The sequence below is a fragment of the Pseudovirgaria hyperparasitica genome, assembly GCF_010093815.1.
Source record: "Pseudovirgaria hyperparasitica strain CBS 121739 unplaced genomic scaffold EJ05scaffold_2, whole genome shotgun sequence".
Taxonomy (NCBI): Eukaryota; Fungi; Ascomycota; class Dothideomycetes; order Acrospermales; family Acrospermaceae; genus Pseudovirgaria; species Pseudovirgaria hyperparasitica.
The window spans coordinates 760,667-787,586 of NW_022985550.1; the positions used below are offsets into that span (position 1 = coordinate 760,667).

At 49.2% G+C, this 26,920-nt stretch overlaps 9 protein-coding genes across 9 annotated transcripts; 5 read left to right on the forward strand and 4 right to left on the reverse strand.

Annotated features, from left to right (window-relative positions):
• Nucleotides 1-23: 23 nt before the first annotated feature.
• Nucleotides 24-470, reverse strand: EJ05DRAFT_496673 (uncharacterized protein; the record flags this gene model as incomplete). Its single annotated transcript, XM_033746430.1, has 1 exon — nucleotides 24-470. The coding sequence occupies one exon, from the start codon at nucleotides 468-470 to the stop codon at nucleotides 24-26; it is 447 nt and encodes a 148-aa protein (XP_033604227.1).
• Nucleotides 471-4,123: 3,653 nt separating this feature from the next.
• EJ05DRAFT_184888 (MT-A70-domain-containing protein) lies at nucleotides 4,124-5,835 on the reverse strand. The gene has a single exon (XM_033739621.1). It carries the CDS (start codon nucleotides 5,652-5,654, stop codon nucleotides 4,254-4,256), a length of 1,401 nt encoding a protein of 466 aa, XP_033604228.1. The 5' UTR covers nucleotides 5,655-5,835; the 3' UTR covers nucleotides 4,124-4,253.
• A 291-nt stretch (nucleotides 5,836-6,126) lies between these two features.
• Nucleotides 6,127-7,326, forward strand: EJ05DRAFT_434417 (mitochondrial carrier; the record flags this gene model as incomplete). The annotated part of the gene is made up of 2 exons (XM_033741658.1): nucleotides 6,127-6,297; nucleotides 6,352-7,326. The coding sequence occupies 2 exons, from the start codon at nucleotides 6,127-6,129 to the stop codon at nucleotides 7,324-7,326; spliced, it is 1,146 nt and encodes a 381-aa protein (XP_033604229.1).
• A 757-nt stretch (nucleotides 7,327-8,083) lies between these two features.
• On the forward strand, nucleotides 8,084-10,762 carry EJ05DRAFT_184897 (putative ABC transporter). The gene is made up of 4 exons (XM_033739622.1): nucleotides 8,084-8,572; nucleotides 8,622-8,834; nucleotides 9,003-9,261; nucleotides 9,314-10,762. Exons 1-4 carry the CDS (start codon nucleotides 8,388-8,390, stop codon nucleotides 10,523-10,525), a joined length of 1,869 nt encoding a protein of 622 aa, XP_033604230.1. The 5' UTR covers nucleotides 8,084-8,387; the 3' UTR covers nucleotides 10,526-10,762.
• A 761-nt stretch (nucleotides 10,763-11,523) lies between these two features.
• EJ05DRAFT_184899 (uncharacterized protein) lies at nucleotides 11,524-12,500 on the forward strand. Its single transcript, XM_033739623.1, has one exon. It carries the CDS (start codon nucleotides 11,873-11,875, stop codon nucleotides 12,365-12,367), a length of 495 nt encoding a protein of 164 aa, XP_033604231.1. The 5' UTR covers nucleotides 11,524-11,872; the 3' UTR covers nucleotides 12,368-12,500.
• Nucleotides 12,501-12,819: 319 nt separating this feature from the next.
• EJ05DRAFT_184912 (kinesin family protein-like protein) lies at nucleotides 12,820-18,738 on the reverse strand. Its single transcript, XM_033739624.1, has 5 exons — nucleotides 18,474-18,738; nucleotides 18,082-18,405; nucleotides 17,848-18,026; nucleotides 13,756-17,796; nucleotides 12,820-13,704 (listed from the first exon to the last, which is right to left on the reverse strand). The coding sequence occupies exons 1-5, from the start codon at nucleotides 18,634-18,636 to the stop codon at nucleotides 13,111-13,113; spliced, it is 5,301 nt and encodes a 1,766-aa protein (XP_033604232.1). The 5' UTR covers nucleotides 18,637-18,738; the 3' UTR covers nucleotides 12,820-13,110.
• Nucleotides 18,739-21,285: 2,547 nt separating this feature from the next.
• Nucleotides 21,286-21,954, forward strand: EJ05DRAFT_472747 (uncharacterized protein). The gene has a single exon (XM_033743244.1). The coding sequence runs from the start codon at nucleotides 21,351-21,353 to the stop codon at nucleotides 21,522-21,524; it is 174 nt and encodes a 57-aa protein (XP_033604233.1). The 5' UTR covers nucleotides 21,286-21,350; the 3' UTR covers nucleotides 21,525-21,954.
• A 2,554-nt stretch (nucleotides 21,955-24,508) lies between these two features.
• Nucleotides 24,509-25,875, forward strand: EJ05DRAFT_185076 (NAD(P)-binding protein). The gene is made up of 2 exons (XM_033739626.1): nucleotides 24,509-24,766; nucleotides 24,817-25,875. Exons 1-2 carry the CDS (start codon nucleotides 24,593-24,595, stop codon nucleotides 25,828-25,830), a joined length of 1,188 nt encoding a protein of 395 aa, XP_033604234.1. The 5' UTR covers nucleotides 24,509-24,592; the 3' UTR covers nucleotides 25,831-25,875.
• Nucleotides 25,876-26,682, reverse strand: EJ05DRAFT_185077 (uncharacterized protein). Its single transcript, XM_033739627.1, has one exon. The coding sequence runs from the start codon at nucleotides 26,382-26,384 to the stop codon at nucleotides 25,920-25,922; it is 465 nt and encodes a 154-aa protein (XP_033604235.1). The 5' UTR covers nucleotides 26,385-26,682; the 3' UTR covers nucleotides 25,876-25,919.
• Nucleotides 26,683-26,920: the final 238 nt, after the last annotated feature.

Consider the following 26,920-nt stretch of genomic DNA (forward strand, 5'->3'; position numbering starts at 1 on the left):
TCCACGTCCCACATGTCTGCGCCTCATTCCGGTGCCTCAGGCGACTCTGAGATGGGAGTCATCGGCTTCGAGCTGCGACGAACCTTGGTCTTGGTGCTGGATCGCCTCTTCTTCTTGGTCTTCTCTGCTGATGCGTACAGTGGCAATAGTGGAAATGCTTGGGCCGTGGTAACGTCTCTTGGTGGTGCTGGCGCCTCGCTGAGGAAGGGTGTTTCGTCGTCGAATCCAAAGAGATCCTCGTCACTGATGAATGAGCTGGGTGCACTACTCCGGAAAGATCCTGGAGCATTGCCTAGAGATTCGCTTTGTGGCCAGCTGGGGTATGCGCATGCTGAGGTCCGTCGTGATAGTGGTGATCCAAATGTTCCGGATTGTGGTATGCTCACAAATGAGCTCGTAGGCGAGGACTGCATCCTGCCTATCGATATAGGTTGTGAAGGTGATGTTCCAGGTGAAGATTCGAAGTGCATGTTGTGAGTATGGATTGTGATGTTGACTTGTCCTGGACGCGTCAAGGCGTGGGTGAGTGCTGTTATGTATAGAAACGCGTGTGGCGGTACGCCAAGGGTAGCGGATCGGGATATTTCGGTGTTGGAGTAGGGCGTCAAGTGTGCAAATGGCGCCGCGGCTGTAGCAATCTAACACACCCTAACAAATTTCCTCTAGACGAGTTCGATGTGTTGTTTGTGTGTGTATGTGTATATGTGTGAGAAGAGATTTGACAAGAATCCGAGGTGGGTCAGGCTGTCTGTTATTATATGAAGAGTCGGTACCCCCGTTGTTGGGTCTCAGTCAGACAGCGACATGCGAACTCTAAATATGATCATCTGGGGGTCTGGGAGTCCGCGTGGGGAGGGGGGTGCAGAGAAGAGTCCGTTCGCAAAATAAAGGAAATAAAGGGGAGGGGGGGGGATGGGAGTGAGCAAAGGCGCCCTGGCTCTGGCCCTGTTGGAACGCGACACGGAGTCACAGAAGAACGAAAACCTTCTTTGTGCGGACGTGAACGTGAATGGACCTTGCATCCTTCTCAGCACAAAGACTCAAAGCCAGCCAGGGTGTCTTTTCTCCTCCCTCTTTGCCTGCAACATTCCCGGAACTTCCTGCTGCTTTTTTTTTGCGCCCTTGTAGAATGTTTGGCCTTGGTTGCTTTGTTGCTTGCCTGTCATCACTGTTTGTTGACTGGCGGTGACTCAGGCTTTGCTCACCTTTTCTCACCGCCGCCGTATGGGCAGCGTGATAGGTCAGATCGCTGACCGAGTTTTACACTCCTTCGCTGCACTCTGCACCACTCCCGCCCTGCCGCGACCGCCCCGTCACTGGCTTCCGCCATCCATCACTCGGCCTTGCATTCCCTTTCCCCGTGAATCCTGTTTATTGTCGATCTACTCAATCTACTCCGTCCAAGTAAAAGTAATCGACTCGCTACGAGCCCTCGCCTCAGACACTTTCGCCCCAGGACTCAGCTTGTGCGCCTCGATACTTGGAGAAACGTATCAGATTACAGAACACATTCTTTGCACTCTTGATTATGTCCCGGTTTGTGAGACTTGCAGCTCTCTGACTTGATAGCCACGGGGTAGCCACGGGGACGCCACGGTGACATGCCATGCCACATCCACCAACCACCACAGTCACCATACCGCCCGAGACAAGACCTCCTTGTCCCAGAGGCTAGAGCAGCCACCAACGCCTGGAGGTGACACCCGTGGGGGAGCGGTGCTGGCGCCGTTGTTGCGGAATGTCTCTTTGCCTTGCTTTGATGCCGAATGACGGACTGGCTTTGCCACGGGTTCTCGACTTGTGATGAGGCCTGAATCCATGGTACAGTAGACGGCCACGACTTTGATCCCATAAACAATGCCCCTTCACATGAGTACAACCTATGATCATAATTACACATGCACTACTCTCACAATCCCCAGAAAGCCTGGTACCCTTGATCTTGACGCCTGAACTGCGCCGCCATGGCGGAACTCGAGCCATCGATCCCGCTGACACATGCAGTGATCGCCGCTCCGCGCCCGTTACGGTAAGGCGGGGTTAATTATAGGCCTTACACCCAGGCTGACTGACTTTGACGGATTATGCTTGCAAACTGTGCATACACTTCGACTTATGAAAAGGCTGTCGCTGTAAATAACTTTTGCCTGATGTCTATCTTTGGCAGGTCAAACGAAGGGACGTGTGGCAGTCAAAACTGTCTTTCTCTTGTCTTCATATCTGGCTGGACACACATGTCATCCCGACAGCGACTACAGTACTAGCTGGAGCGGTGTGCCCGGCCGTCAGGAGTCCAGGTTGCGGGTAATAAAGCACCCCATGCGGGGATACTTCTTCCATAGCCAGAATTGGTAGACCGAGGAAGTATCCCCAGGCTTAAACGTCTTTTTGTCCCCACGCCACAGGCATAGGGGAACTCGGCTGTCGTACAATGCTCCACCGACCATCTCCCTCGGTGGCAGAGACACCAGTAGGCGATCTTAGCGTTTGCCTCGGATGGCTTCCCGCCCTGCATTTTGGAAAACAGACAGGACAGGGTCTTCACGTTCTGTCTCCCCTACCAACTCTCGCCGTTTTTCCTCTTTCGGTGAAGTCTATACCAGATATGGGAATCACACCCAATCACTGCTCCATCGGGAAGGCCCATCAAGTACAGGTATATGCGATCCGGAGTGGAGTTCACAAGCCTTGCCCCTGCATATGAAAGAGAAGAAAAAAAGATTATTGCCTACCCTTGACTTGGAATTACGTCCAAAACTCACGGACTTTGTGGTGTTCCTGCAGACAGATTGCAGAGCTTATTTCGCGGATGCGGATAGAGAGCACCGGACGCCTCGCGATTTCTTTTTCTCCGAGTGCTAACTGAGACCGCGTCGTGTGAAAAAGTATCGGTGTCGACGACTCTGCGACAGCTTGTTCGATCCGATCTCCGTCGCGGATGCTCCTCCCTGGGCCGATGCGTTTCGAGGGCAGAAGTCTACGAGTCGTGCTGACATACATCGCGCGCCCCGTCTCGTTTCACCTTCGGAGGATAATTTCGGCTAAAAGGTCGTGGGGTGGTGCTAGGTGCCTGGTCTTCAAGAAGAACCACCAATAACTGGGCGCTAATTACCCATTGAACTTAGAAGGTTTTTCATTAAACCTCCACCTCTCGGGATTGCGATGCGGCTGTGGAATCAAGTGTCTTCTAGAACTGTATTAGAACTCTCTACCTTCAGTCTGTACGAAACCGGCTAGCAAATCCACCACCGTTATGGACGTTGTCGCGACAGACCAGCCCTACAATACTTCCAAGACCACCTAGAGGGCATGAATGGGCCTGTCTACTTCACTCCAAGTCGGCATTATCACGCCGCAACAACTCTGGAGACTATGATGTTGGTTTTATGTCAAGTTGATAGGTTGGCTTGGCTCGCCGCAAAGAAGTCCGCGTTATGTCGGAGTCGTGTTGCAGTCCCAAATGGTTGTATTCGACGTCATCATCATGGGTTCGTACACTGCGCGTACCTCCTCCTGGAAATCTGTGACGCAACCTGACTCCGCTCTTCTACATCAATTCGGCCCGCCATCCCCAAACCTCGCGAGCGAAGTTCACCTGTGAGGCGATAATCATGAGGACCACGGTAAGAGGAGATTTATTATTATTATTGACGTAGCCTGTTCGTAAATTCTAAGGGCTGCCCCCTGAGGTCAACCTGTACTATGCAGTCTAGTCTGTCCGCAGTTTGTGCGCAGTCTTATTTCTCGAACGAGTGCGCCACACCTAATTGCTGGGTAGTATGTGGTAGAAATGTCTGAAAGGTATTTTACCACAGAAACAAGGCTTCGCATGCGTCGCAGGATCTTGGGCACCTTTAGAATTTGCATACCGTTCTTCTCTGAAATGTATTTTTAGCGGTCGTAAGCGTGAACGTTCCAACACGTGGTGGCGCTCGTCGTGCAGCTTATAATAACGATCCAACTGGCAACACCAGCATTCGATTCGACCACGCATACCTCTATCCTCTTGATAAGCTTACCAAGTGAACACGCATAAATCCCACGTATGTTTCACACGTGGAATGATCCAAAGTCGGGAAATGAGTTCATGCTTCACGTTAATTATCGTTCCAGCGCTCGGACTCCAGTATACTCCTGCGACCCAGCCCCAAGGCGTGTGAGCCGTACCGTCTGGTCCAAGTTTAATGTGTCAGTTCATAACGTCATGAGTGTTGTATGCGTGTCATGACGTGTCTGGAGAATATGACAAAGTTTCAGTCATGGCTGATGGAAGGATTCCAGTATCCTTCCCAATTGAACTTCAGAACTTCGTTGCCAAATGACCACCAACCAGCGACGAGATGCCGAGCGAAGAGTTCCAAGGCAGCATAGTTCTCTGATTTCCCTGGTGGCAGCAGAGCCTCGATGATCGACTTCAGGCAAGGTTTCCGCGAGTGAAGGTCTGGTACACCAGCAATGACTCTTCTTGTCACCTCATGTCCGCGTTGGACGGGGACTGGGCTTGACGGCGCTGGTGAAGCTTGGCCGATGAGAAGAACCTCGTACGGCTTCTTCATGACGCTGTTGAGATCAAAGACTGGCTCCCCAGTCGTAGTTGTTTTGATCCAGATCCATTCCTCTTTAAAGTCAAGATTCAGTCGTTCAAATAGACCACCAGCCCCCGTCACTACATGACGGACAGCAGCCTTGTTGGTGATCCATATAGCAACAATACCTTCTGGTGCGATGATCGTGTCGAGATCCATACTAAGAAGCTTACGCTTAACGCCCTTCACTGAAGGCTCTACAGAATAAGATTGCCTCCTCTTTGCGGAACGATTTGGCCAAGGTGGATCAATGATTATGAGCTCAAACTGCCGGGCAAGATCATATTGCTGACCGAGGAATCGAATCGAGTCGCGAAGGCTATCTGGTTTATTGAAATCATCTAGCATCAGCTTTGACAATGGAGGGATCCGAAACTTGAAGACTGGATCAGGCGATCCGCTCGAACCTGCGTGATCTCTTAACGTGAGCTGGATCGGAATCTTCTTGTCATTGAATAATGGAGACTCCCATGGCTCTTCAGCAATCATCGGAGAAGTCGCACGGTTTCTGCCTCGGTGTAAGACCATGGTCTCCATCGTAGGAGGAAAACCCATATGTTGCGTATTGCTGAATGCACACAGGCTGGACAGGAAGTCATCAACGGCATCACTACGGTACTGGCGTGGCTGATATGCGCCTGGTTTGAGGCAATTTCGGGATGCTGTATCTTCGTCGTGATCAGGAGTGTTTCCCATTGTTATCTCAGGACCAGCAGAGGTAGCTCTTGAGACCGGCTGGGTTGACGGAGATGATCTCCTTGGCAAACACCAAGCGCCTTCTACATGGTCTTTAATGTCCTGAAGAGCGTTCTTGATACAAGCCTTGTATATTTTGTGTATTTCCACATCGAAAGCAGTACCTTGCATCTGCGTTATCGCCTTGGCAGTTTTAGGCTCGTTTTTAATGATATACGGCGTCTCTAATGGCGCGCATGAGAGCACTGAATCAATTGCTGGGCAAGTGTTTGATCCTTGTGCCGAAGATATAGAGCCCGGTATGTCGATAAGAAAAACATTGAGCTCAGAGCTACGATATATGATGGGATCTGAAGACTTTGAGAGAGACATTGAGAAAGAGTGGCTGCAGTGAGTGACGACGTGAAGAAGGAAATCTCGGCTCGTACTTAATCTCTGTGTCTCGTGCTCATTTTCAGTGGCTTGAAAAGGTCAGGAAAGGGTATATGTTTTATTCTTGATACTTTTGTACGTGCTCATAAGATTCCTGGAGAATGGCGATCCCACGCGTACGCCACGGTTACCTATCTGCCTAACTGCTATAGGTGCACGGACCTTATATCTCGGCAGAGCACCTAGGTAAGGTGACGTTAAGCCGACTTACCTGCCGGGCTTGCTTTGCCCGCAACACATCTTCCACAGACACATTCGGGTTAACTTCTCCAGTTCGCAAAGTTCTTTTGCGTACAATCTGCATACATGCGCAGGTAATACCTCCGCGCACCTTTCTTGTCGTTCTGGGATGCCCTCGAGCCTCCTCGGCAGCCATGCCTCATCCACACAGAACGACTTACCACTGCAAACGATGACCCCCGCGAACTCAAATCGACCGCACCGAGACCCGCCATTGTGCCCGACAGACGAAGACTCGATCATCCCTAAGAAAGAAGACCGCAGCGAGGTCAGATATGTGAATAGACGGAGCAACGAGTATATCATCAAGAGTGGCATCGCTGGTGGTCTCGCGGGATGCGCCGTACGTCAACAGCACTGAAGAACTCCAGTCAGGATAACTAACTGTTCGTTCCAGGCAAAGACAATGGTCGGTCCACTCGATCGTGTTAAGATACTGTTCCAAGCATCGAACCCACATTTCGCAAAATATACAGGATCATGGTCAGGTGTCGCCATAGCTGTGCGAGATATATACAAGCAGGATGGTTCCCGTGGGCTGTTCAAAGGACATTCCGCTACTCTTCTCCGAATATTCCCATACGCAGGCATAAAATTTCTTTCATACGAGCAAATCCGGAACATCTTCATACCCAATAAGGACTACGAGACTCCGGGACGACGCTTTTTGTCTGGATCCCTTGCGGGCTGCATATCAGTCTTCTTCACATATCCTTTGGAGGTTATTCGTGTACGTCTAGCGTTCGAAACGCGGAGGGAGGGCCGAAGCACTTTGACCTCCATATGCAGGAAGATCTATAACGAACATCCTCCACCCACAGGCCCACAACAGATTAAACTAAACGCTACAAAGCCGGTATCGTCAACCATATCAGCCACCTCCGCTACTATACAACAAGTCACTCCTCACTCAGGTATTGCAAACTTCTTCCGAGGCTTTACGCCAACTATGGTAGGAATGTTGCCATACGCTGGCTCGTCCTTCCTCGCTCACGATACCGTTTCCGATTTCTTTCGCGCACCTGCTATTGCCGAATGGACAACGTTGGAGGAAACAAGGGGTGGATCTTCTGACCGTTACAAACCTTCACAGCTCACCTGGTGGGCCGAGTTGATGTCTGGGGCATTAGCAGGGTTGACCTCTCAGACGGTTTCATACCCATTTGAAGTCGTACGTCGGCGCATGCAAGTAGGCGGCGTTGTAGGGGACGGACATCGGCTAGGAATGGCCGAAATAGGACGCAGAATATGGATGGAGAGAGGATGGAGAGGTTTCTTTGTGGGACTGGGGATTGGTTATATCAAAGTGATACCCATGACAGCAACAAGTTTTTACGTATATGAAAGAGGTAAGTATTATATGGGCATCTAGACCTGTATATGATTACAATGCCGCGAGGTATCACAGCATCGGCGTTGGCTGGGCATAGTTGGCTGGCGTTCATTTCAAGACAATCAATATAACATATAGAGTAGCAGGTAGGACCTTATATCCGAAGTCAGTATCATCGCGAACAGCTCGTATTTGATCAGGCACTAACAAGCCACGATCAAATCGCATCAAGAGACCTTGAAAACCTAGATTCCTCAGATATTCTCCATAGTTGTGTCTTGTTGTACTGTGCGTGCGCACAACGAGTGCATGACTCGTAGCTCTGGAAATTCTAGACCGTGGGAGATTCTCACCAGTATTTTTGTCTGACGCTCAGCCACGCTCCCATTTGTGCCTCCAATGAACACAGATCTAACACTCATTGCCCCTACTGGCCTCATATACACTCTAGCAACGTTAGAGGAATCCTTTGGTCCAAGTCGCCTCAGCTGTACTATGTACCTGTTGCTGTTCTTTGGACTTCTAATCTAGCTGACCTACAGCAAGGCAAACATGCGGTTTATGTCTCTTCGACACTAGGACATGAGTGGTCTTCGTACGCATGGCTGTAGTGAATGTAGAACCAACTCGACAGGTATACGAAGTGGAATGAAGGCACATGTGCACACATCGAAAGTCACAACAAGATCGACTCTATAAGCACTTAGTGCATCCAAGTATTTCATCCATCCTTTGTTAAGCTTGTGGGCAACTTAGCCTCCCGTTCTATGTAAAGACCGCGCTAATGGGTCTAGAGATTGTTGGTCGGCGAGCTTCTAAATCCCTTGATTCGCTGTCTACCCGCACGTTCTTCGCGAACTCTATAAACAAGTGGCTAACTCAATTGGGTAAATCACTATGATTGCTCTACGTCTCATCGCCGACCTCTCTACATGTCAGGGATCTCGCTTAAATAACAGCCATCATACCAAGATGCGCTCTTTGACTCGTTCCTTCCATCATCCTTTAATGCGGTGATTCTGTTCTTTCAATTCTTTCCCACAACATCCCTTCCACATCCACTTTATCAACTGCAATATCACATTTTCGTGCCTACAAGGATGACCACCACCGACGTCGAGAAGGGTACTTCTCACGGGCTCACAAACAATACGGTTCACAGCTTTGCGTGGCAAGACATCACCGTCACTGTCAAAGATCGCGAAACAAAGAAGCCAAAAGTAACCGTCGACAAAGCTCATGGCATAGTCCAAGCAGGCGAGCTCCTCGCTGTGATGGGCCCGAGGTATGTCACACTCAGTCCCTGCTCGAGCAGCGCTGACGATTCTGTACAGTGGTTGTGGGAAAACAACACTTCTCAACGTCCTGGCCCGTCGCACTGAGCTTCTCCAGGCAGACATCTGCGGCTGTACATACATTGACGGCGAGGAAATCTCTCTGCAAGAGTTTCGAATCATCAGCAGCTATGTCGAGCAGGAAGATGTGCTGATTGGCTCACTTACTGTCAAAGAGACTCTCAATTTCGCTGCAAGACTTGCGCTACCAAAGTAAGTAGGTCTCATCGTAATGTAGCTACTTATCCTGTATATTTATCTATGCCCGAGGGAGAGAATCTCGAGAAGACATACGCATCAGGCCAAGGACATGAGAGTACTTGCTCAAAGCTTGAGTGCCATAGTTTGATTTGTCCAGAGAACAGTGCTTATATCATACAGAAACGTTGGGAAGGCAGAACGCCTCCAACGAATTGAACATCTTCTCCGATCCTTCGGCCTATCTGCTCAATCTGGTAACTTGATTGGAACGCCAATACGGAAAGGCATCAGTGGAGGACAAAAACGTCGTGTTAGCGTTGCATCCCAATTGATCACAAGCCCAAAGATCCTGTTCCTCGATGAGCCTACGTCTGGTTTAGATTCTGCGGCCAGCTTTGAAGTCATCAACTTCGTCCGAGACCTTGCAAGAAAACACAAGGTAAAAAAACTTATACAGATATCTTCGCAGCAGGCTGATAATAACACCACAGATCATCGTCATCGCAAGCATCCATCAACCGTCGACGAAGACGTTCACCTTATTCGATCAACTGCTTTTACTCTCCAGAGGCAAAGAGATCTATAATGGCCCTGTCACAGCTGTCACGCAGTATTTCGTAAACCTTGGCCATGCCGTACCTCTTCACACAAACCCTGCCGAATTCCTCCTCGATCTGGTCAACACTGATTTCGAAGCCCACGACCAGTCCTTGGAAAGAGAACTCGCATGTCTACAGAATCATTGGGACATGTCACCTGAGTCGGAGAGTATTACGCGAGAGATACGCAGAATTGTATCGCCCAATAAGATTTCCAACCAGAAGCAACGTCATGCTTCTGCCGGTACTGCCACCATACTCCTCGCTCTCATGCACCGCGCCTTCATAAAAAGCTACCGCGATGTCATCGCTTATGGCATTCGCGTTGCAATGTACATGGGCCTTGCCATAATGATGGGCACAGTCTGGCTTCGGCTCGGAACAGACCAAGAGAATATCCAATCCTTCATCAACGCAATATTCTTCGGCGGAGCTTTCATGTCTTTCATGGCCGTTGCCTATATTCCCGCATTTCTTGAAGACCGCTCCATATACGTCAAGGAACGAGCAAACGGGCTCTACGGACCGACAGCGTTCATCATCTCGAACTTTGTGATAGGTATACCATACCTGTTTATAATCACAATTCTTTTCTCTGTCGTCTCGTATTGGCTATCGAACTTTAGACCTACCCCTGGAGCATTCTTTACCTGGACTCTATATCTCTTCCTCGACTTAGTCGCCGCCGAGTCACTGGTCGTATTTATATCCAGCGTCAAGCCTATCTTCGTCGTTTCACTCGCGGCCACGGCCTTCGCGAACGGGCTGTGGATGAGTGTTGGTGGCTTTCTCGTCCCTCTAACAAGACTCAACGTCTTCTGGCGTTACGTGTTCTCGTATATCGATTACCAGCGTTGGGTGTTTGAAGGCATGATGGTCAACGAGTTCGCCACGCGCACATACAGCTGTATGTCTACGTCAACGGGGTGCAATTGCCTGTACCAAACAGACCTTGCAGATCAATGTCTCATCGATGGCAATGCCGTCCTGAAAAGATACGGTTATGCAACTGGAGAGCTTGGAAAGAGGGTTGGAATCATTCTTGGGATTACAGCTGGGTATCGTCTGCTCGGTTGGTTTGCACTGTATATCAGGCGCAAGTAGTTCTGGAAACGAGAGGTGCGATGTAACATGACTACAAAGAGTTTGGCCTCGTCGTAGATAGGTAAGCGCCAGAAAGTTCTGTATGGTCTGTTCATTCATCTACAACTGGGACTCATCATGTCCGATGTTCCAAGGCTTAGTATTGGAGAGTATTAGAAACGGACTTACCTGTTTGATGATGTACGGCTTCTAGCTAGAATCATTATTGAGCCTCCGAGGCTTCAAGATATGGTCGTCACCCAAATAAATCTGCCTGACAACGATATCTCCCTTTCATACCTCTTCGCCACATTGCTAGATCGCGTTGCTAACTCCGTATCAACAAATCCAATTGTGCCATATAAAGTGTCAAGACAGCAAAGAGAATCGCAATCTAGCGGCCTTTCATCAACCTAATAGCACTAGTATCTTCCCATCTTACTTGGCGTGTACGTGCCGTAATCAGCGGTGGTCAGTGTCAACTATTAGTGAAAGATGTGGCGCGTTGCTGTCAGTGTCAAATTGCTGTCAGATGTCACTCCACGTCACGCCAGCGCCACTGGTCCTCGGCTTCGTTATATCCTGGAAGTCATACATAATTACATACATACATGCGTGCATATAAACATACATAATGTGATCTTTGAAACCGACAAAGCCATATTATGATAGTCTGCACTGACTACCTGTGCACACAAGAATAAGGTACTACTCTAATTAGTCAACCAATCGTTTATGCGCTAGCGCTCTTATTTCCTTTCCTGCGCCATCGGATACTAATAGCCGCCAGAGAGACACATCTTTTGCATCATCGATCAGACCCATATATTTTGCGCCAGAAGGATTCAGGATTCCATCCCGACCCTACACTAACCTAAGTGCATAAGAAACAGGCAGATTAACTAATCTACCAAAGAAAAGAACAACAACATGGGACGGACTAAGAGAAATAAAAAGAGGCGGGCAAAAATACCAACTAGGCTGCTTGAGTAGGGCGATAGAAGAAAGAAAAATGAATGAAAATGGTTTAGTATTGAATTAATTGTGTATGGTTGTTCTATATGAAATCCTTCTTGCACCCACTACTAACCAAGCAACCCACCAACCCACCAGAAAGAACAAGATTGGGATATATCCACCAGTGACGTCTATATAGTACGATATAGCCCCGCCAAAAAGCAGTATAGTCGATCATCGCTTCTCTTTGATGATTTAAGGTGTCTACGTTCTACGTCTACAAAAAGCAACATCATGAAACCGCCAAGACATGGTGGTATAGACCCACCAGGCCGCAAAAACAAGGATCAGGTCCCGGAACAAGCACAAGAACTCAAAAATAACGAAATCTATGCTATTAATTTGAGCTAAATGTACAGATTGTGTCTGTTGCATGTGTGGCGTTTCGGCAGATCGACTGCCGGCACAGTTGTTCTTTTTTCCTGCCGGCACAAGTTGTGCTTATGGATTTGCCGAGCGGGCTATTGTTTCAGGTTGCTTTTTCTGGGGGAGATGGGCTGGGCTGTTAACCATCTCGATAGCCGTCTCGATTCGGCAGTAGAGTGGGTGGGTGGTAGGGGAGGTGGAATTTCCCCGTTTGGTACACCACGGGCGGGAGGCGGCAGGAAAGATGAAAGAGCGACCTGGTTCATGATTGAGGAGAAGAAAATTTCCGAGGTAGCGGACACGGCTTGCAAGTCATGGAAAGTTTGGATTCGAGGATGCTTAGTCTTCACTAAGTGGGTTTGGTCTAGACGAGTAAACGTGTCGTTTCAGGGGGAACGGTTTGGATGCGCCGTTGAGGAGTGGCGTAATGGAGGAACGTTCCGTATAAGATTGCTAGCTGTTATGGGAAGGGCGTGGTAATGGCGCGTTCTGGAAGTTGGGACGAATGATACTTGCTCTTGGCAGATGTGCGGTTGAGTGTTGTGCTAATCGTTATGTGAGAGGAGCGGTCATGAAAAGATAAGGGATACGAAGATAGAAGAATATCATAATTTGTACAACCGCAGAACCGGGCGACCTTGAAGGTCGACACGGCCCCCGCAAAATAAGTTGTTGTGAAAAAAGGTATACAGAGGGTGTGTCATACATGGTGTACAAGTAATGGAAAATGGAACTGTTGTCGAGTAATGGCTCGCAGCTTTCATCGTCCATATGATTCCGGAATATGTTCTTCTTCTTCTTCCGCCAATATTCGATTTGCGTCACTACGTTCTCGCGTAACGGCGTGCACGCTTGTGATTTCCGTCCAATCTTTCCCTTCAATCTGTTTCCTCTCTGAAAGCAAAAACGCCGCCTTTATAAACACATGGCTGATAGGTCGGTATAAGAACAACAGAGACGCAGAAAAGGCGGAGACTATATAGCAGGCATTTCGGGGGAGGAAAAGTCAGCATAAAGAACATCGTTCGCTCAGCACCTAAGAAGTGCTGGAAAAGGAACAGGAAAAGGAAGACAGAACAACGACAAGAAGCAGAATGAAGACACAAATAGCCAAAACAATGTGTGTTGGGTATAGAAAGGTCCAGCCCGGGTCATAATCCCATTGGGGAGACCATCAACTCCAACGCCGTTCAAAAGATGTAAAAGTGTAAGAATGTTTGTGTCTAGAAGCAATTCAGGGTTCCCTTTTTCTTGTTCTTCTTGCTGCTGTTAATGACTGCCATGCGAGCCTCCAGATGAGCTCTCTCGGCTTCAACCCTCATCCTCTTACTGCGCTCTTCCTCGACTGCTTGCAGTGAGTGTCGTGCATGCTCTCGCTCATTACGCATTTGGCCCATTTCCTCCTCGAGGCTTGAGCACTTCTTCCTCCAGCTCTCCATCTCGGACTTGACCTTTGTGCTACTGGACTCGAGGTCTGTGAGAGCCTCTTCTAGCGTTGCCGTCAGCTGCTTCTCGGCGAAGAGATGCTTCTCGATGGTCCTGATACGAGCTTCTTGGTCTTCCACAAGCTGCGCCTGGGCAATGTCCTTGCTCTGATGCCGGGACGTTGGCGGAGAAGGCAAAGGCGGAAATTGGCTGTTGGTCGGGCTCATCGGGGAGGTGTTGTTGCCAGGGAGTGGAGGAAGCGGAATAGCAGGAGGTGGCGATGGGAGCGATGAGGCCGTGGATTGCGACTTGCGAATGTTGGAGTTGGCTGAACCAGAGCGCTCAATGCCTTGTGGATCTACAGAGTTGCGCTGATTAATGCCGAGTTGAGCCTGGGGGATGTTAGTATCATGGCCACACATCAGAGAGCATCTGACACTCACCTCTAGAGCTGCAATCTTGACTCGTGACTCCTCCAACTCTCGCTCAATACCAGTCTTGGCATGTACCACTTCCTCAAGCTGTACGTTGCGCTCTGTCTGAAGCGCCGATAGTCTGTTGTTGGCGGCTTGATGTTGATCATAATTCGAACTCAGCTGATCTTCCAACTCTTCTACGAGTCGAGCCTTCTTCTGTTCTTCGGCACCCACGCGCTCGATTTCTTTCAGTAGCTCCTCGTTAATTCCCTTCAGTTCATCGATCGAGCTTTCCATACCAAGCGCTCTCGCTTGGACCGATTCCAACTCGGCCCGTATAGTTAACAAGCTCTCCGATGCTTCAGTGTGTTGAGCTGTCAGGTCTCTTCTTGTAGAAACGAGATTCTCAACCTGAGATTGTAGCGTTTCCGCGTCGGTGTCCTCATTGAGAGCTGCTGACACTCCCTTGAGTAGAGTGATCATCTGAGTTTGCGCAGCAGTGAGCTGCGCCTGAAGAGCCTCATTAGCACTTTGATGCTCCGTGTGACTCTTTGTGAGGTCACTTTGCAACGCTGCCGTGGCCTGCTCATGCTGGGCCAGTTGTGCAGCTAGACGCTCATTCGAATCCGTTTGAGCTTTAATCAATTGCTCGTTGAGCTGACTGACTTCTGCAGTGTGGGATATCTGCAGTTCATCGAGATTTGCCTGGCAACGAGACAACGTCGCCTTGTGTTCGTCAATCTGTCTCTCCAGGTTAGACACAAGGCTTCGATGCGTTTCCAGTTCTTTGGAAGTCAGCTCTCTAGCAGAAGAATCTTCCTCAACCTGCTTGAGAATACTGGTATGAGCATGCTCAAGCTCTTGGACACGAGCTGCGCTTTCAAGGGCTGACTGTTTATGCTCCTCAAGATTCTTTTGCAATGCCACAACCATTTCAGAATGCTGGTCTGTGTTACCCATAACACTTTCAGAGAGCTCTTGGTCCGCGCCGGTGGTGGCCTTAAGCTCTGCAACCTGAGCAGCGTGAAGTTGTTCAGAATCGTGCAATGACTTTTCGAGAGATTGTATCGTCTCGTTCAAATGAGCCTCGGAGGTCTTCATAGACTCCAATGCGGCAAGGTGCTTGGATTTCCATTCGAGAACCTCGGCTTGAAGAGCGGCGACCTGCTCGTTGTGCGCAGCGTCTGGGTGAGTATCCAAATCACGGGCCTCATCGTTCGTAGCAAGTGACTCTGGCTTCGATGCCAAGGATGCCTGCAAAGTCTCAATCTGGGTCTGTAACTCACGTTCGCGTACAGCATGGGTGTCTCGGAGTACCCGCATCTGGTTCTCACTCTCGACAAGTTGGTCACGCATCGAGGCAACCACAGATAGGTCGAGTGGTGATGATGCTTTGATACTGGATCTTTCACGGGTAAGTCCAGAGATGATTTGCATCTTGCCATCCATTTCTTTGCGCACAGAAGTAAGCTCTGTCTCCAGAGTCTGCACTCGCTCTGAACGTATATGAAGCTCCGTCATGACTGCATTGAGATTGATTTCGAAGTTTTGAACAACCTCAGGATTATCTTCGAAGTTCTCGAGGGCCATGTTGCGTAGTGATGCGATCGAACGTGTCGCGCGGTCATTGTTAAACCCTTGACTTGACTTTCGTCGAATGACCTGGGCAGGTGAGGATGGTCTCCCATTTGCTTGAGCCTTTTGCACTTCGCCCTTCAACTCTTGCACATAATCCAACATCTTTTTATGTTCGTCCTGAAGAAGGCCATACTGAGTGTTTAGCTCGTCCATATGGCTTTCTTTTTCGGTGTTGAGCTTTCGAAGCTCCTCGACCTCTTGAGCCAAGGCTATATCTTTCGCATTGCTGAGATTCTCAGTCGAATCCGGGAAAGCCCCGACAGGAACAGGTGTAGCCTGTCTTTCAACCTCTTCCTTACCCAAACCATTCTCAAGCTCCTGCGTAGGGCCTTCCTCAGTAATATCCGAGACGGTCGTCTCGTCTACGTTGGATAAATTGGAAGACTCCCCAGCTGAGGACAACTCCGCAGATAACGTACGCGAAGATGAATGTTGTCCATCCTCTTCTTTCAGCCCATTCATCCCCGCATGCGCTAAAAAAGAATCTGGCCGGGATGACGTGACAGATTTGCTTGCACGACGCCCAACCCGAGCTTCTTCAACAGCATCTTGAAGCTCGGCCAAGGTGTTTAGAGCAATTTGATATTTTCTTGTTAGCTCGTCGTAGTCATTGACTGTGCCTTCGTGTTCAACGCGAAGATCAAAAAGCTCTTGGGTGACGTTCTCTAGCTTGTCTGCAACAAATTTTGATTGTGCGGTACTTTGGAGAGGCTCACTCAGCTCATCTACAGTCTTGAGTTGAGCTGGTCTGGTATTGCTGAAAATCTCGGCCTCTTCGTGCACTTCTTCGTCGAGGGTGCGTTGGGCCTCAAGTCCTGAATCGAAGCTCTTCTCGACGTCTTCTTCTTCATGGGACTTTACGCCATTAATATGGGTATCTTTATCAACTTCCGATTCCTCTGCGTGGCCATTGACCGGCAACCCATTATCCATTTTCGGGTCATTTTGACGAATATGATCGAGCTCATAAAGTAGGTTATCCAGCTTGCCAATACTACGTTGTCGTTCTACAACGTGTTCGAGTCGATCAATCTCACGTTGCATCATCTCATGGTCTTGCTCAGATTCGGCCAGTCGCTCTTCCAATGTCGATATATACTCCTCGCAACTCGACTCATTCTCCTTAGTTCGGGTAAGTTCCTTGCGAAGTTCCTGAATAATAGCAGAGCTCTTCTCTTCCCCTGAGGTGATGCCGTCTACGCGGGCCTCTAGATCGCGAAGATACTGTTCGCTACTAGCTTCGCGATCGAGAGCTTTCTGTATACGAGCGTGAAGTTGTTGCTGAACGGTTTCCATATATGCGATCTTTGTCTCCCGTTCGAGCAATGAACTCTCGCTGGAGGACAAGGACGATCGAGTCGTAGAAAGAGACGATTCCAGACTTTGGATAGTTTTCTCGTACTCCAGTACCACGGACTCAACAGCTTCGGCGAAAGAATTTGACCTCTTCAATCGCTCTAGCGCACTGTCACCAATGGCATCCTTGAGCATTGGCGTGTCTTCTGAGTCGTCTCTAGCTTTGGAGATTTCCGATATCAACTTCGCGTGACGTTGACTGAGGGCGTTATAGTTCTCCTGGATGTCCAGTAGTTGATTTTGCATGTCTTTTTCACGCTCATGTTGTCTCTCGGCCCGCTCCTGAGGAGCATTGTTGCGGCGCTCAGTCTTCTCCGAAAGCCGGATCTGGTCCCGGAGAAACGAGACTTCTGCTCTGAGACGATCAATAACGGCTTGTTTGTCGCCGTCTTCGTTGACCTGCTGTATTTGCGGTTTGCTCTGGATGGCGCGAGCTCTTTGTGCGTACTGAACAGTGTTCAGGGTTTCGCTCAAATGGAACTCCGCCGGATTAATACACGCAACCATATATGTAATAGCATTGCCGCCAAGTGAATCCTGGAGGAGGCGCGTGAGCTTCGAGTCTCGGTAGGATACATGAGAGCCGGCTGCGCGCGATGAGAGTTGAGAAATGACTTTACCCAAGCTAGCAAGTCCGGCGTTGATCGAGATACCCTCCCGAGCGCGCTCTCCATGCGCACCCGTATTCTTGAGTCTTTCACTTCCTGCCAGATCCACGAAATGGAGCTTACTATCGACGGTCACCCAATTGTCTGATCCGCTCATCATTTCCAGAGGAACGGACCGTCGCTTCTCCTGCGCCGGGGTGGTTTGTGCCCTTTTCTGAACCAAGTTCAAGGTGAACACTGCGTGCGAACGGGACGATTTCGCATTCACCGCAGTCGAATCAGTTTGTCGAATGGAGGATCCGAAGTTTAGGGCATTAATTAGATCCTCGACCGAATTGACGTTCTCTTGATGAAGTCCAGTCAATAGTATGTGCCCCTTTGCATCTTCACGAATTGTCACCTGCGCTCTTTCATTATGCGGCACTGTATCTGGCAGCAAGAGATCGCGTAGATGCTCGTTATAGATCTGTAATTTCGTTAGTTTCCAGTAATTGTCATACCATCTGCTAGCACAAACCTCCACGTATGAAGCCTTCATCTGCCAATTCTTCTCTTTGTTCGCGAGGCTCGAAAGTGGTTGCTGCGTGGAATACCGTGAGGGCGCACGGATTCCTGATGCTGACGCAGTCTTGCTATGGGCAGCTGCGCCCCCCGCAAGGTTCTGGAAAAGTGCAACTGCTGCACGCGGAATAACACCTGAAAGGTCTATGAGCGACATTCATACGAAATGATAATAGAGCATTTAACCCACCCATCGATGTTTGGTCTCCTTGCTCAGTGGAGCCTGTGGTCCCCATGGTGTACGACTTTCCAGCACCGGATTGTCCATACGCAAGTATAGAGACATTGTATCCCTGAATAAAAGAGTTTACGCTGTCGCTGAAATAGTCCCATATGCCTTCCTGGCCAGTGTTCTCGTTGAAGACCTGATCGAAGACGAAGAGTTTCTTTCCTTGCGCTGATTCGACAGCCAGGCTTGTTGGGGTTGTGGCTTGGCACGTTGATCCTCTAAATCGCTGCGGTATGAGTTCGTAGCCAGGATCATCTGGTTTGAGTGGTGGACGGACGCGCACAGCTACAAGAGATGCATCGGTCAGCAAATATGCAAAGAGTAGAGCGAGCGGGAAAGCAACGCATACATACCGACTTTTACGGCGGTTTTGGCGTCTTCATCAGAAGCTCTGCTGCCGCCTGGTCTACTGCTGACGCTCATCCGACTTGAACTTCTGTTTGGACGTATCATGGCGCTCATGGGTCTGGAAACGCCTCCACCACCACTGGCTGGTGAGCCGGGAGGAGAGGCCATGACGGCCAGCGAGCCAGAGAGGCCTGTGAAAGAATATTGGTAAATGAAATGGACTGTACGAGCAGCGTTTGGCGCGTGAAAGCGGTGTTGTGAGAGAAACAAGTTCAGTCACAATTGATGATGGACCCTGGAGTTGTTCCTGCAGGACGCAATGGCAGGCTTGGTAACCGGGAGGTGGGCGCGTTGCGTAGTATCAGATACGCGGTTACGACCGCCGTAACATGGCAACCGCTGAAGCAGTCGGAGAAGTAGCAAAGTGAATGAATATCAGAGGAGTATGATGATACTGGGAGGATGAGGCGTGAGTGAGCGCGACAAGTGAAAGGTCAGGGCGGAGAATTTTGGGCAGACGTAAACGTACACAAGACCGGGCACCACGGTGGGTAAGTAAGTGCTTTTTGGGCGGCGAGCCGGGAGCACCGTTCGTGGGCTGGCAAAAGTAAGAAGACCAAGCCAACGCGGGAGACATGGGGGGGCGCAACATGGGACATACACCTGTGCATACCATATACAGGCGTGATTATTTTATTTTGGGGGGGGGGAGGATAAGGGGCGGGCGCGACCGAGGAACCAGCCAGCCTGCACGTTTTTAGCGTCAACTCTTCCCCTGACGGCCCCCCTCACTACTATTAGTTAGTCTGTTGGTCCAACTTACCTATTGTCACCAACTTCTTGCACACCAGTGACCATCCATGCTGCCCTTTTTCCCCATGCTTGATGAAAAGTGTTTGAAGCTCGTGCATACTACGCACCATCACATTCGTTAGCGCTACTTACCACGCGTTCGCCGGTACGAAATCTCCCGGTCCGTATCGCTCTCTCTCTCATGCCATACCTCTCTTGCTGACCATCATCTGTAGTTCTTTTCTGTGCGCGATGCCTCATGTTGCCGTGACCAGGCGGCACATCACGGCCGTTTCCTCGGCCGCCTATCTACAAGGGTGTGCGGCAATTCCTGCGAGTGCTTCCAACAATTGGACGAAGGAGCGAGCACGCACGCAGCAACGGTCTTGACATTCGGCAGCTGGGGCAGGACGGAGATATCAGGTTACCTACCACAGACCTCACAGTCTCGCGGACGCAAAGGCAAAGCAGGAGGCTTATGGGTTAGCAGCCACTTCCTATTGCAGGCTGTGGCGTTCCGACCAGCGCTTCGTGCAACCGACGGCGTAGTGGAGACGGGTTTTCAGGTCTGTTTACCAAGCCTATCAAACGAGTCAAGCGCGAGACGCCCGCGTCACGTCGCGTCGCCTCACAAAAGGAATCGGGCATGATTCCGAGGTACAGTCGTGTCCGCTCATAAAATCATCACAGCTCTTGTTCGTATCATTAACACTGGGGTCACCTCTTGAGATCTCGATAACTCATCTGCGAAATGCAGTCGTGGCCGTCTCAAGGATTGAACGGCGTCGTGAGCCAAAATACGCGCCATTAGCTCCTGTCATTTCTTGGATCCTCTCTAGACTGAACTGGGCCTGCGACAGTCACTATCCCTTTTCGCTTAATTAGCAGCTCGTCCGTTACCGTTACACTTATTCTGCTTTTACTCTTCTGCTGCATATCACAGAGACACTGGAGTATTTGACATTCGCTAGGACAATATAGAGCATACACTCTTTCCAACTCTGAATAAACTTTTTCCTCACAGATGATGATGATAATTCACTTTATGTCGGCCGTTGGGCTTCAGAGCACGACAACCGTGCCCAAAGATCTCGACCACTCTCCCCAGTTAATAATGGCACCGAGCGCGTGGAACGGCTATCAACGTTTCAACTAAAATGAACTAAGCATGTCACCATGTGCTAAGTCGCTTTGGGATCTGAAGCAACCCAGATTCGCAAACTTTCAGGACTATTTGTTTTAGGTTGTTATGGCTCTTGCTTCGTCGAAATCATCCCTACCAGTCTACATAAACGGACACGGGACAATGTTAATGCCAACTTGGTAAGCCTCACTCTTCCAGAAGACTTAACGCGGAAGCTTTTGACCCCTGGAGACCTTGCCTATCTGAGTTCAGCCAACATCCCTCGCCCTAAAGACTGGTGGAACTCTCTTTTGACACTCCCTCATCAACTCTTAAGCCATGCGTTTGGCGGCATCATCGTACTGAACGGAGCCTAAAAATATTCATCACACCTTTTGGAATCCTCACCCCTTCCCTGGCATATGAGTGAGGGTGAGCTTACAGAGCACTAAATGTTGGATACTACAAGAAGGCCTTATTCTTGTCTCGTGAAAATCTCCTCAACAGGTATAACAACATCTGCACGCATGAAATATCCATTTCAAAAGATGAAACCCAGTGGACTCGAGTTCTACATGCTTTGCACCGCGCATTCGGCGATGTTCGAACATACTTGACACTCTCTAATACCTGCAGGCATGTGGTCTCTCAGGGACAGCCTGAACAGCATGTGCTCGCCGTTGCAGTAAATGGCTTTGCGCGATCTTGCATGGGATTGACAATGCACAGGGTCAGTGTACATAAGAATCTTACAGTCGTCTTACCTGAAGTTGGCCTCCACTCAGAGGTACCACCAGTCTATTGATTAGGATCGTATGAAGAATTTTCCACTGAAAACGCACCTACAAAGATCCCAATAGCTAATCATGCGGGCGAAACCAATCAAGTTGTCAATGGCAGGTCTCCATACGGCTAGAGCCTCGATGCGATGCAGTATCATCACGGAGCCAGATGCAGATTCTTCCTAATGATTTACTTCCACGAATTGGATTGCACATTATCGCCGCAGAAGATCAACTACTTCATTCATCGACAGCAGGAAGTTGCGCCATACGCTCACAACCACTTCCTCGGTGCCGCGGGGCTTTCGTTGCTGCCCTACGCGATCGGCTGGATACATGTCCATTTTGATCAAACCTAAGTTCGCGGATATCGTTTAGTTCTCGAGCCGGACGTCCGACTGAGTTTAGCCATTGAGACTGTCAGGACTCCGCAGTGAAAAATAATGAGGCGTTGACGATTGACAGGTGTCAGGCGAAAGTGTCGCAACAAAGACTAAATGACGCCTTGTAGAATTGGAAGCTAATTAACTTCTATAGACGTAATACACTTTCATCCTTAACAAGTCAACAATCCACTTTGACTTCTGCAGAGTGCAGTCAAAATTTTATCATTACCCCGCCATCTGCACCGTCGCACCTCGCAAGGGTCCAACACGCGCCGCGGAAGCACGCCGAGTTGGGCTCGCCGTTCACACACCCCTGATCCCTGCTTGCCGCCGGCATAGAACTGTCTCGTATACCCTCGTTTAGGCATAGGCTGTTTGCTGTAGCCTAGCCTGGGACAAACATGTGAGCTCTTCGCTCGGGTCGTTTCTTTCTTGCTGACTGCATCACTGGTGGATATAAGATCGAAATACCACTATCCTAGTTGCTCACAACTAGGACCGTGGCCTATGAGTGGGGGAGAAGAAGTGATGAGTATCAAGCTGCCGCAGGTTTACCATTCCTTCTGTGTAGAGGGCCGCGTGCGAAGTTTGTCTTTTCGGAGCGATATGCATGATGCATCAACACGATAGATGGGTTATCCATGTCGTACAAACTCCAACGGCGTTTGGCTTTTACTTTTGACGTCTTCCGAGCTGGTATGCCTGGTGTATTTTGACAGATAAGCTTTCCATGCCGGCAATTTGAAGCGTGAGCATGAACTGCATTTCGGAAGCAGCGGTGTACGATGTTTAGGATACCCCTGTTATTGTGCATGTGTTTGTTGTCGATCCAGGTACATGTCGATGACCGCTTCGGACTTCTTCTTGTAGTGTTGAATTGAAAAGTTTGTTTTATGGAGAGATGAGATTGACTTTTTGTGAGAGGTTGAGTGGTTCTGGAAGTCTCTGTACTCCGATCGCGGATTCTAGGATGGTGGTTTGATGATGCCTTGAGGGTATGAAGACATATATGTTCAAGTTTCAACTGTATATATGCAGGTAACGTGCAAGCCGGTAGTCAGTACTCCTTGTATGGCTAGAGATGACCGGAGAACCCTTGCCACCATCAGACGCACTAAACCTTTTGTTGATGTGACATGTTTTAGAATCATATATCACGACCTCTGTCGCTTAACTTTCAGCTTTCACACTATCAGGTGTTTGCTTTCTCTAGCCCCTTGTATGATGCTATAAAACATCTATCACTGGGGTATTCCACTCCGGAGTAATTATCAAACAGACGAACCTCCGTGCTTCTCATACTACTTCAAGCCCCTGACTTCTTCCACTCGATGTCCTTACTCCGTCATAACACCACAACCACGATCTCAGACGCCAGCGGCTTCTTCTACGTGCTCGCTATCAACTTTGCAGGTCTTTCCGCACAAATGTGATTTGTCCGCCATTCAATTTTGTCTGCGCCACCTTCTCGACTTTCGCCTCACTGAACCCCCCGTCTGCGCTCACATCGAGAACGACTCGTCAAGGACGTGTCCGCGCGATGCAGTGTGTAATTAATGCCATTATAGCGGAAAGTTGACGCCGCATCGATCGAATCCATGCAATACGTGGTCAGGAATAGTATGCACATGCAGCACTCAAGCCAGCGCTGAAAGATAGCCAAAGACTTGTAGCACTCGAGTAACACATCTGTCATCGAGCAGCAGTATCGCTATCCTGTTTTCCATCTCTGACAATAAGCGTAGAGCTTATAGGTATAGATTATGTACTGCGCTGGGGCAGCTTGAGGTCTGTGGTAGTAGTGACTGAGAGTAGTATATTGATCGGATCATTCAGGCCAAAGCTGATGTAAGTGGAGGTGTTGATGATGGTCCTACTGTTTACGTTGAGATGGAGTAGCTGACATGAGCTGCGAAGAAATGCGTTGCTATCATAGGTATAGTATCAAAGTGGTAACCCTTGTAGCATTTGAATGACCCGGTGATGTTATTCAAGGTCATCAGATTGGGTTGTGGTCCCCAAAACCCTCGTCAGACGATCAAGCGGTCCTTTGTAGGAGTTCTTAATGATATGAATGGAACGAGTAGGAGCAATAACTTGAGTGTTAAACCGCTGTGGCCCCAGCTAAACGTCATTGGTGTCAGGGGTCTATGTGGCAACTGATACAGGTACTGGCAGGAGTCTCGGTAGTGTAAGATATTCTTACGTAGACTCTGAAGAGGTTTCAGCGACTTCGATACGCGATTGACAGTATATGGAACTAAGTGGATTTGCAGAGCAGTGAAGAAACGGAGTCATCTTGCTAGGCCTCTATCAAAGTAAACAAGAGAATAGCCTAATCAAAGATGAGCCACCGCCTCCATACTGGAAAGACATGTCAAAGTCTGGGACAGGTTAAATGAGTCAAGCAGAGTATGCAAGGCACGAAAAGTGTAAAGCTTGAGTGATAATGTACAACTTTGCAAGAAAATTGTAGAGCTTATAGTCTGACTACATGATGTAGAAGTGTTATCATTTGGTACTATCGTTGAAGGGTTTTATAGTCTGGCTTTCTTGAGAGCATGCAATACTAAGTCTGCGAGGCTAGAGATGGTACTCCATCGTCTTTTGAAGGTGGCACAACCATCCCGCTCGCAATGTATCCGCCAATGCATACAAGCTCTTGATGGTCGAACGCAGCTCATAGCCTCATACGCATCAGAATTGGAGGACATGGCGATGTGATAACTACCAAGAGCTGAAGCTGCCTGCCTGATAATGGCTTCATGAATGATACATATCTAGATAGGAACAGCATAGACAGGGGAAGTCCGAAGAACTCAAGGCGATTACCTTGTATTGAAAGCTGACGTCAGCCACCCGCCCGTGGATCCATCCGGGAACACCCACGCTTACCGGCTTAGTCCTAGCAACCGGAGTTCTGCTGCTAGCCAATCGCTCCACGCCATTCTCCGCAAGCAACAACGCCTCCAAAGAGTGACACGACAAAGAGTACTTCTGCCCTACAAACCTACAAACACGCTTAGCGCGTTCAGCCCACGATGATACCCATCATCGCCGAAATATTCAACAGGGGCATCTCAGGCGTTCCATCTCTCTTTAATGTCCTCAAGTACGTATCATGGCTCGTGGTCATCTTCGTAATGAAATGGTACTTTGGAGGAGCTGTCAACAAATCCGAGAGGAACATGCACGGGAAAGTGGTGATGATTACTGCAAGTTTCTGTTAACGACTTGATATATACCAACTAACCACTCGGTGTAGGGTGGAACTTCAGGCATTGGTGCTCATGTAGCTGAAGGTCTTGCAAAACGAGGCGCCCAACTTGTTCTTTTGACGCAGCATGCACTCTCCGATCCTTTCATGGTCGACTACGTTATGGACCTCCGACTGCGAACAAACAATCAGCTCATCACTGCTGAGTGCGTGAACTTGGCATCTCTCCACAGCATTCGGCAGTTCGCGACAAAATGGGTAGACAATGCTCCTCCCAGGAGATTGGACATGATCATACTTTGCGCGAACAATTCTTCCCCTGGCAAGAGAAAGGTGTTCAGCGAGGATGGATTGGAATATGATCTGGCCGTAAATTACCTCTCAAACTTTCACCTCCTCAGCATCCTTAGTCCTGCTATTCGAGCTCAACCCCCCGATCGAGACGTTCGCATCATATTTGGCACATGTAGCTCATACCTGGGAGGGTCTCTCCCAAACTTTGCGGAACACATTGCGGTGGATGGGGTATCGCAGAAGCAATCAAAGAAAGAGGAGTTCAAGAGCCCAAATGTGGCTACGTACACATCATCATCGTACCAGATTTCAAAGCTCTCGCTTATGATCTTTGCAACTGCTTTCCAAAAGCTGCTTAATGCGTATGTGAGACCAGATAAGCATGCCAACAATGCTCGTGTGGTTATGGTGGACCCGGGCTGGTCTCGCACACCAGGCATGAGGCGCCACATTAGTAATGGTAGTCTCCTAGGTCTCTTCCTATATCTATTGACCTGGCCCGTTTGGTGGCTAGTCTTGAAAAGCCCCGAGCAAGGTGCTCAGACTTTCTTGTATGCAGCCATGGAAGCAAATTGGGGTAAGGGCGAAGGCGGCAAGTTCTTGAAAGAGTGTAGAGAGATGCTGCCGTTGAAGAACGAGATATTCGACGAGGCTATACAGAAGAAGCTCTGGGAGGCTAGTGAGAAGACAATCGAAACTTTGGAAAAACAGGGTGCTTTGAAGCGGGCTCAGGCAAAGAAAGAGGCCACTGCCAAGCAAAAACAATGAAACTCAGCCCTCGTCAACATCAGGCTCGAATATCGCACAATATCGACTACACGCTTCGAAGGTGTAGCCACATACCTCACGCTCTGTCATCAGACCACATCCAGTATACTCTGACAACGACGAAGAAATCCACGAACTTTACCCTCTTCGTGGAAAGCATCGTTGTATGTTGCACTGAGGCTTAGCTCACCATTCCACACACCGAGAAAAACACCAAAGCCGGTGCCTAATTCCTCCCCGGTCGCCCACGGGTCGTCAATGTCAAAGTCGCCACATTTAATCTGTATGATCCGTTCGAGAACCTCCATACTCGATATGGATACCGGTGATCTTTGGTTCGGCGAAGGTAGAGGAGGGGGGCTTCCAATTCGGTACAGCTCTGTGTAGGTAGTCCAGTGCGAAGTGACCATAGCTAAGTCATCTTTACTGCTTCGTATAGTAGTGTAGAAGGACTGGATCTCGCCGAGTACCCTCAAATATCCAACCTTTCTGTTGGTCTGATGTCTGGCTTTGCTCGTCTTCTCGTAGAACAGCAATAGCTGGCACGTCAACATCTACAATGAATTATCGACCTAAGACGGAATGATATACAGCTACGGATGTTCTGGACCGTTGTAGGGGCTTTGGCAAATGGACGCTCGATAACCAGGCAATGATCAATACATTATAGTAATCGAGGGGTTTTGCCCCCGAGTCTGGAGATGGGTTTAAAGGTTACTCTCAACCATTGCTCTCTGTTCTCCTCGCTGATCCAAGTCTTGTGCTTCATAGGCCTTCTTCAAGAACGGGCACACGATCACGCTATACAATACATACGATAGTAGGATGATCGTAGCGCAGCCTCAGCTACGCTATCTGAAGCGACGCTTCGATTCGCGACCTGCCTTGTATGGAGCCGTCCTATGACCTCAGCTCGGCTGAAACTGTTATGGAGCCCGTTATCGCGGGGGCCTTTCGACCCCTCCTTTAATTCACTGGTGCCAGAAATGTGTAGAACTGTTCTGCCTCATCAACCTCACATCCACAGTAGCCAGGCACAATCTCTTGTAGGCAGCAAAAGAAAGCAGCAAACAAGAGCACTAGCTGCTTC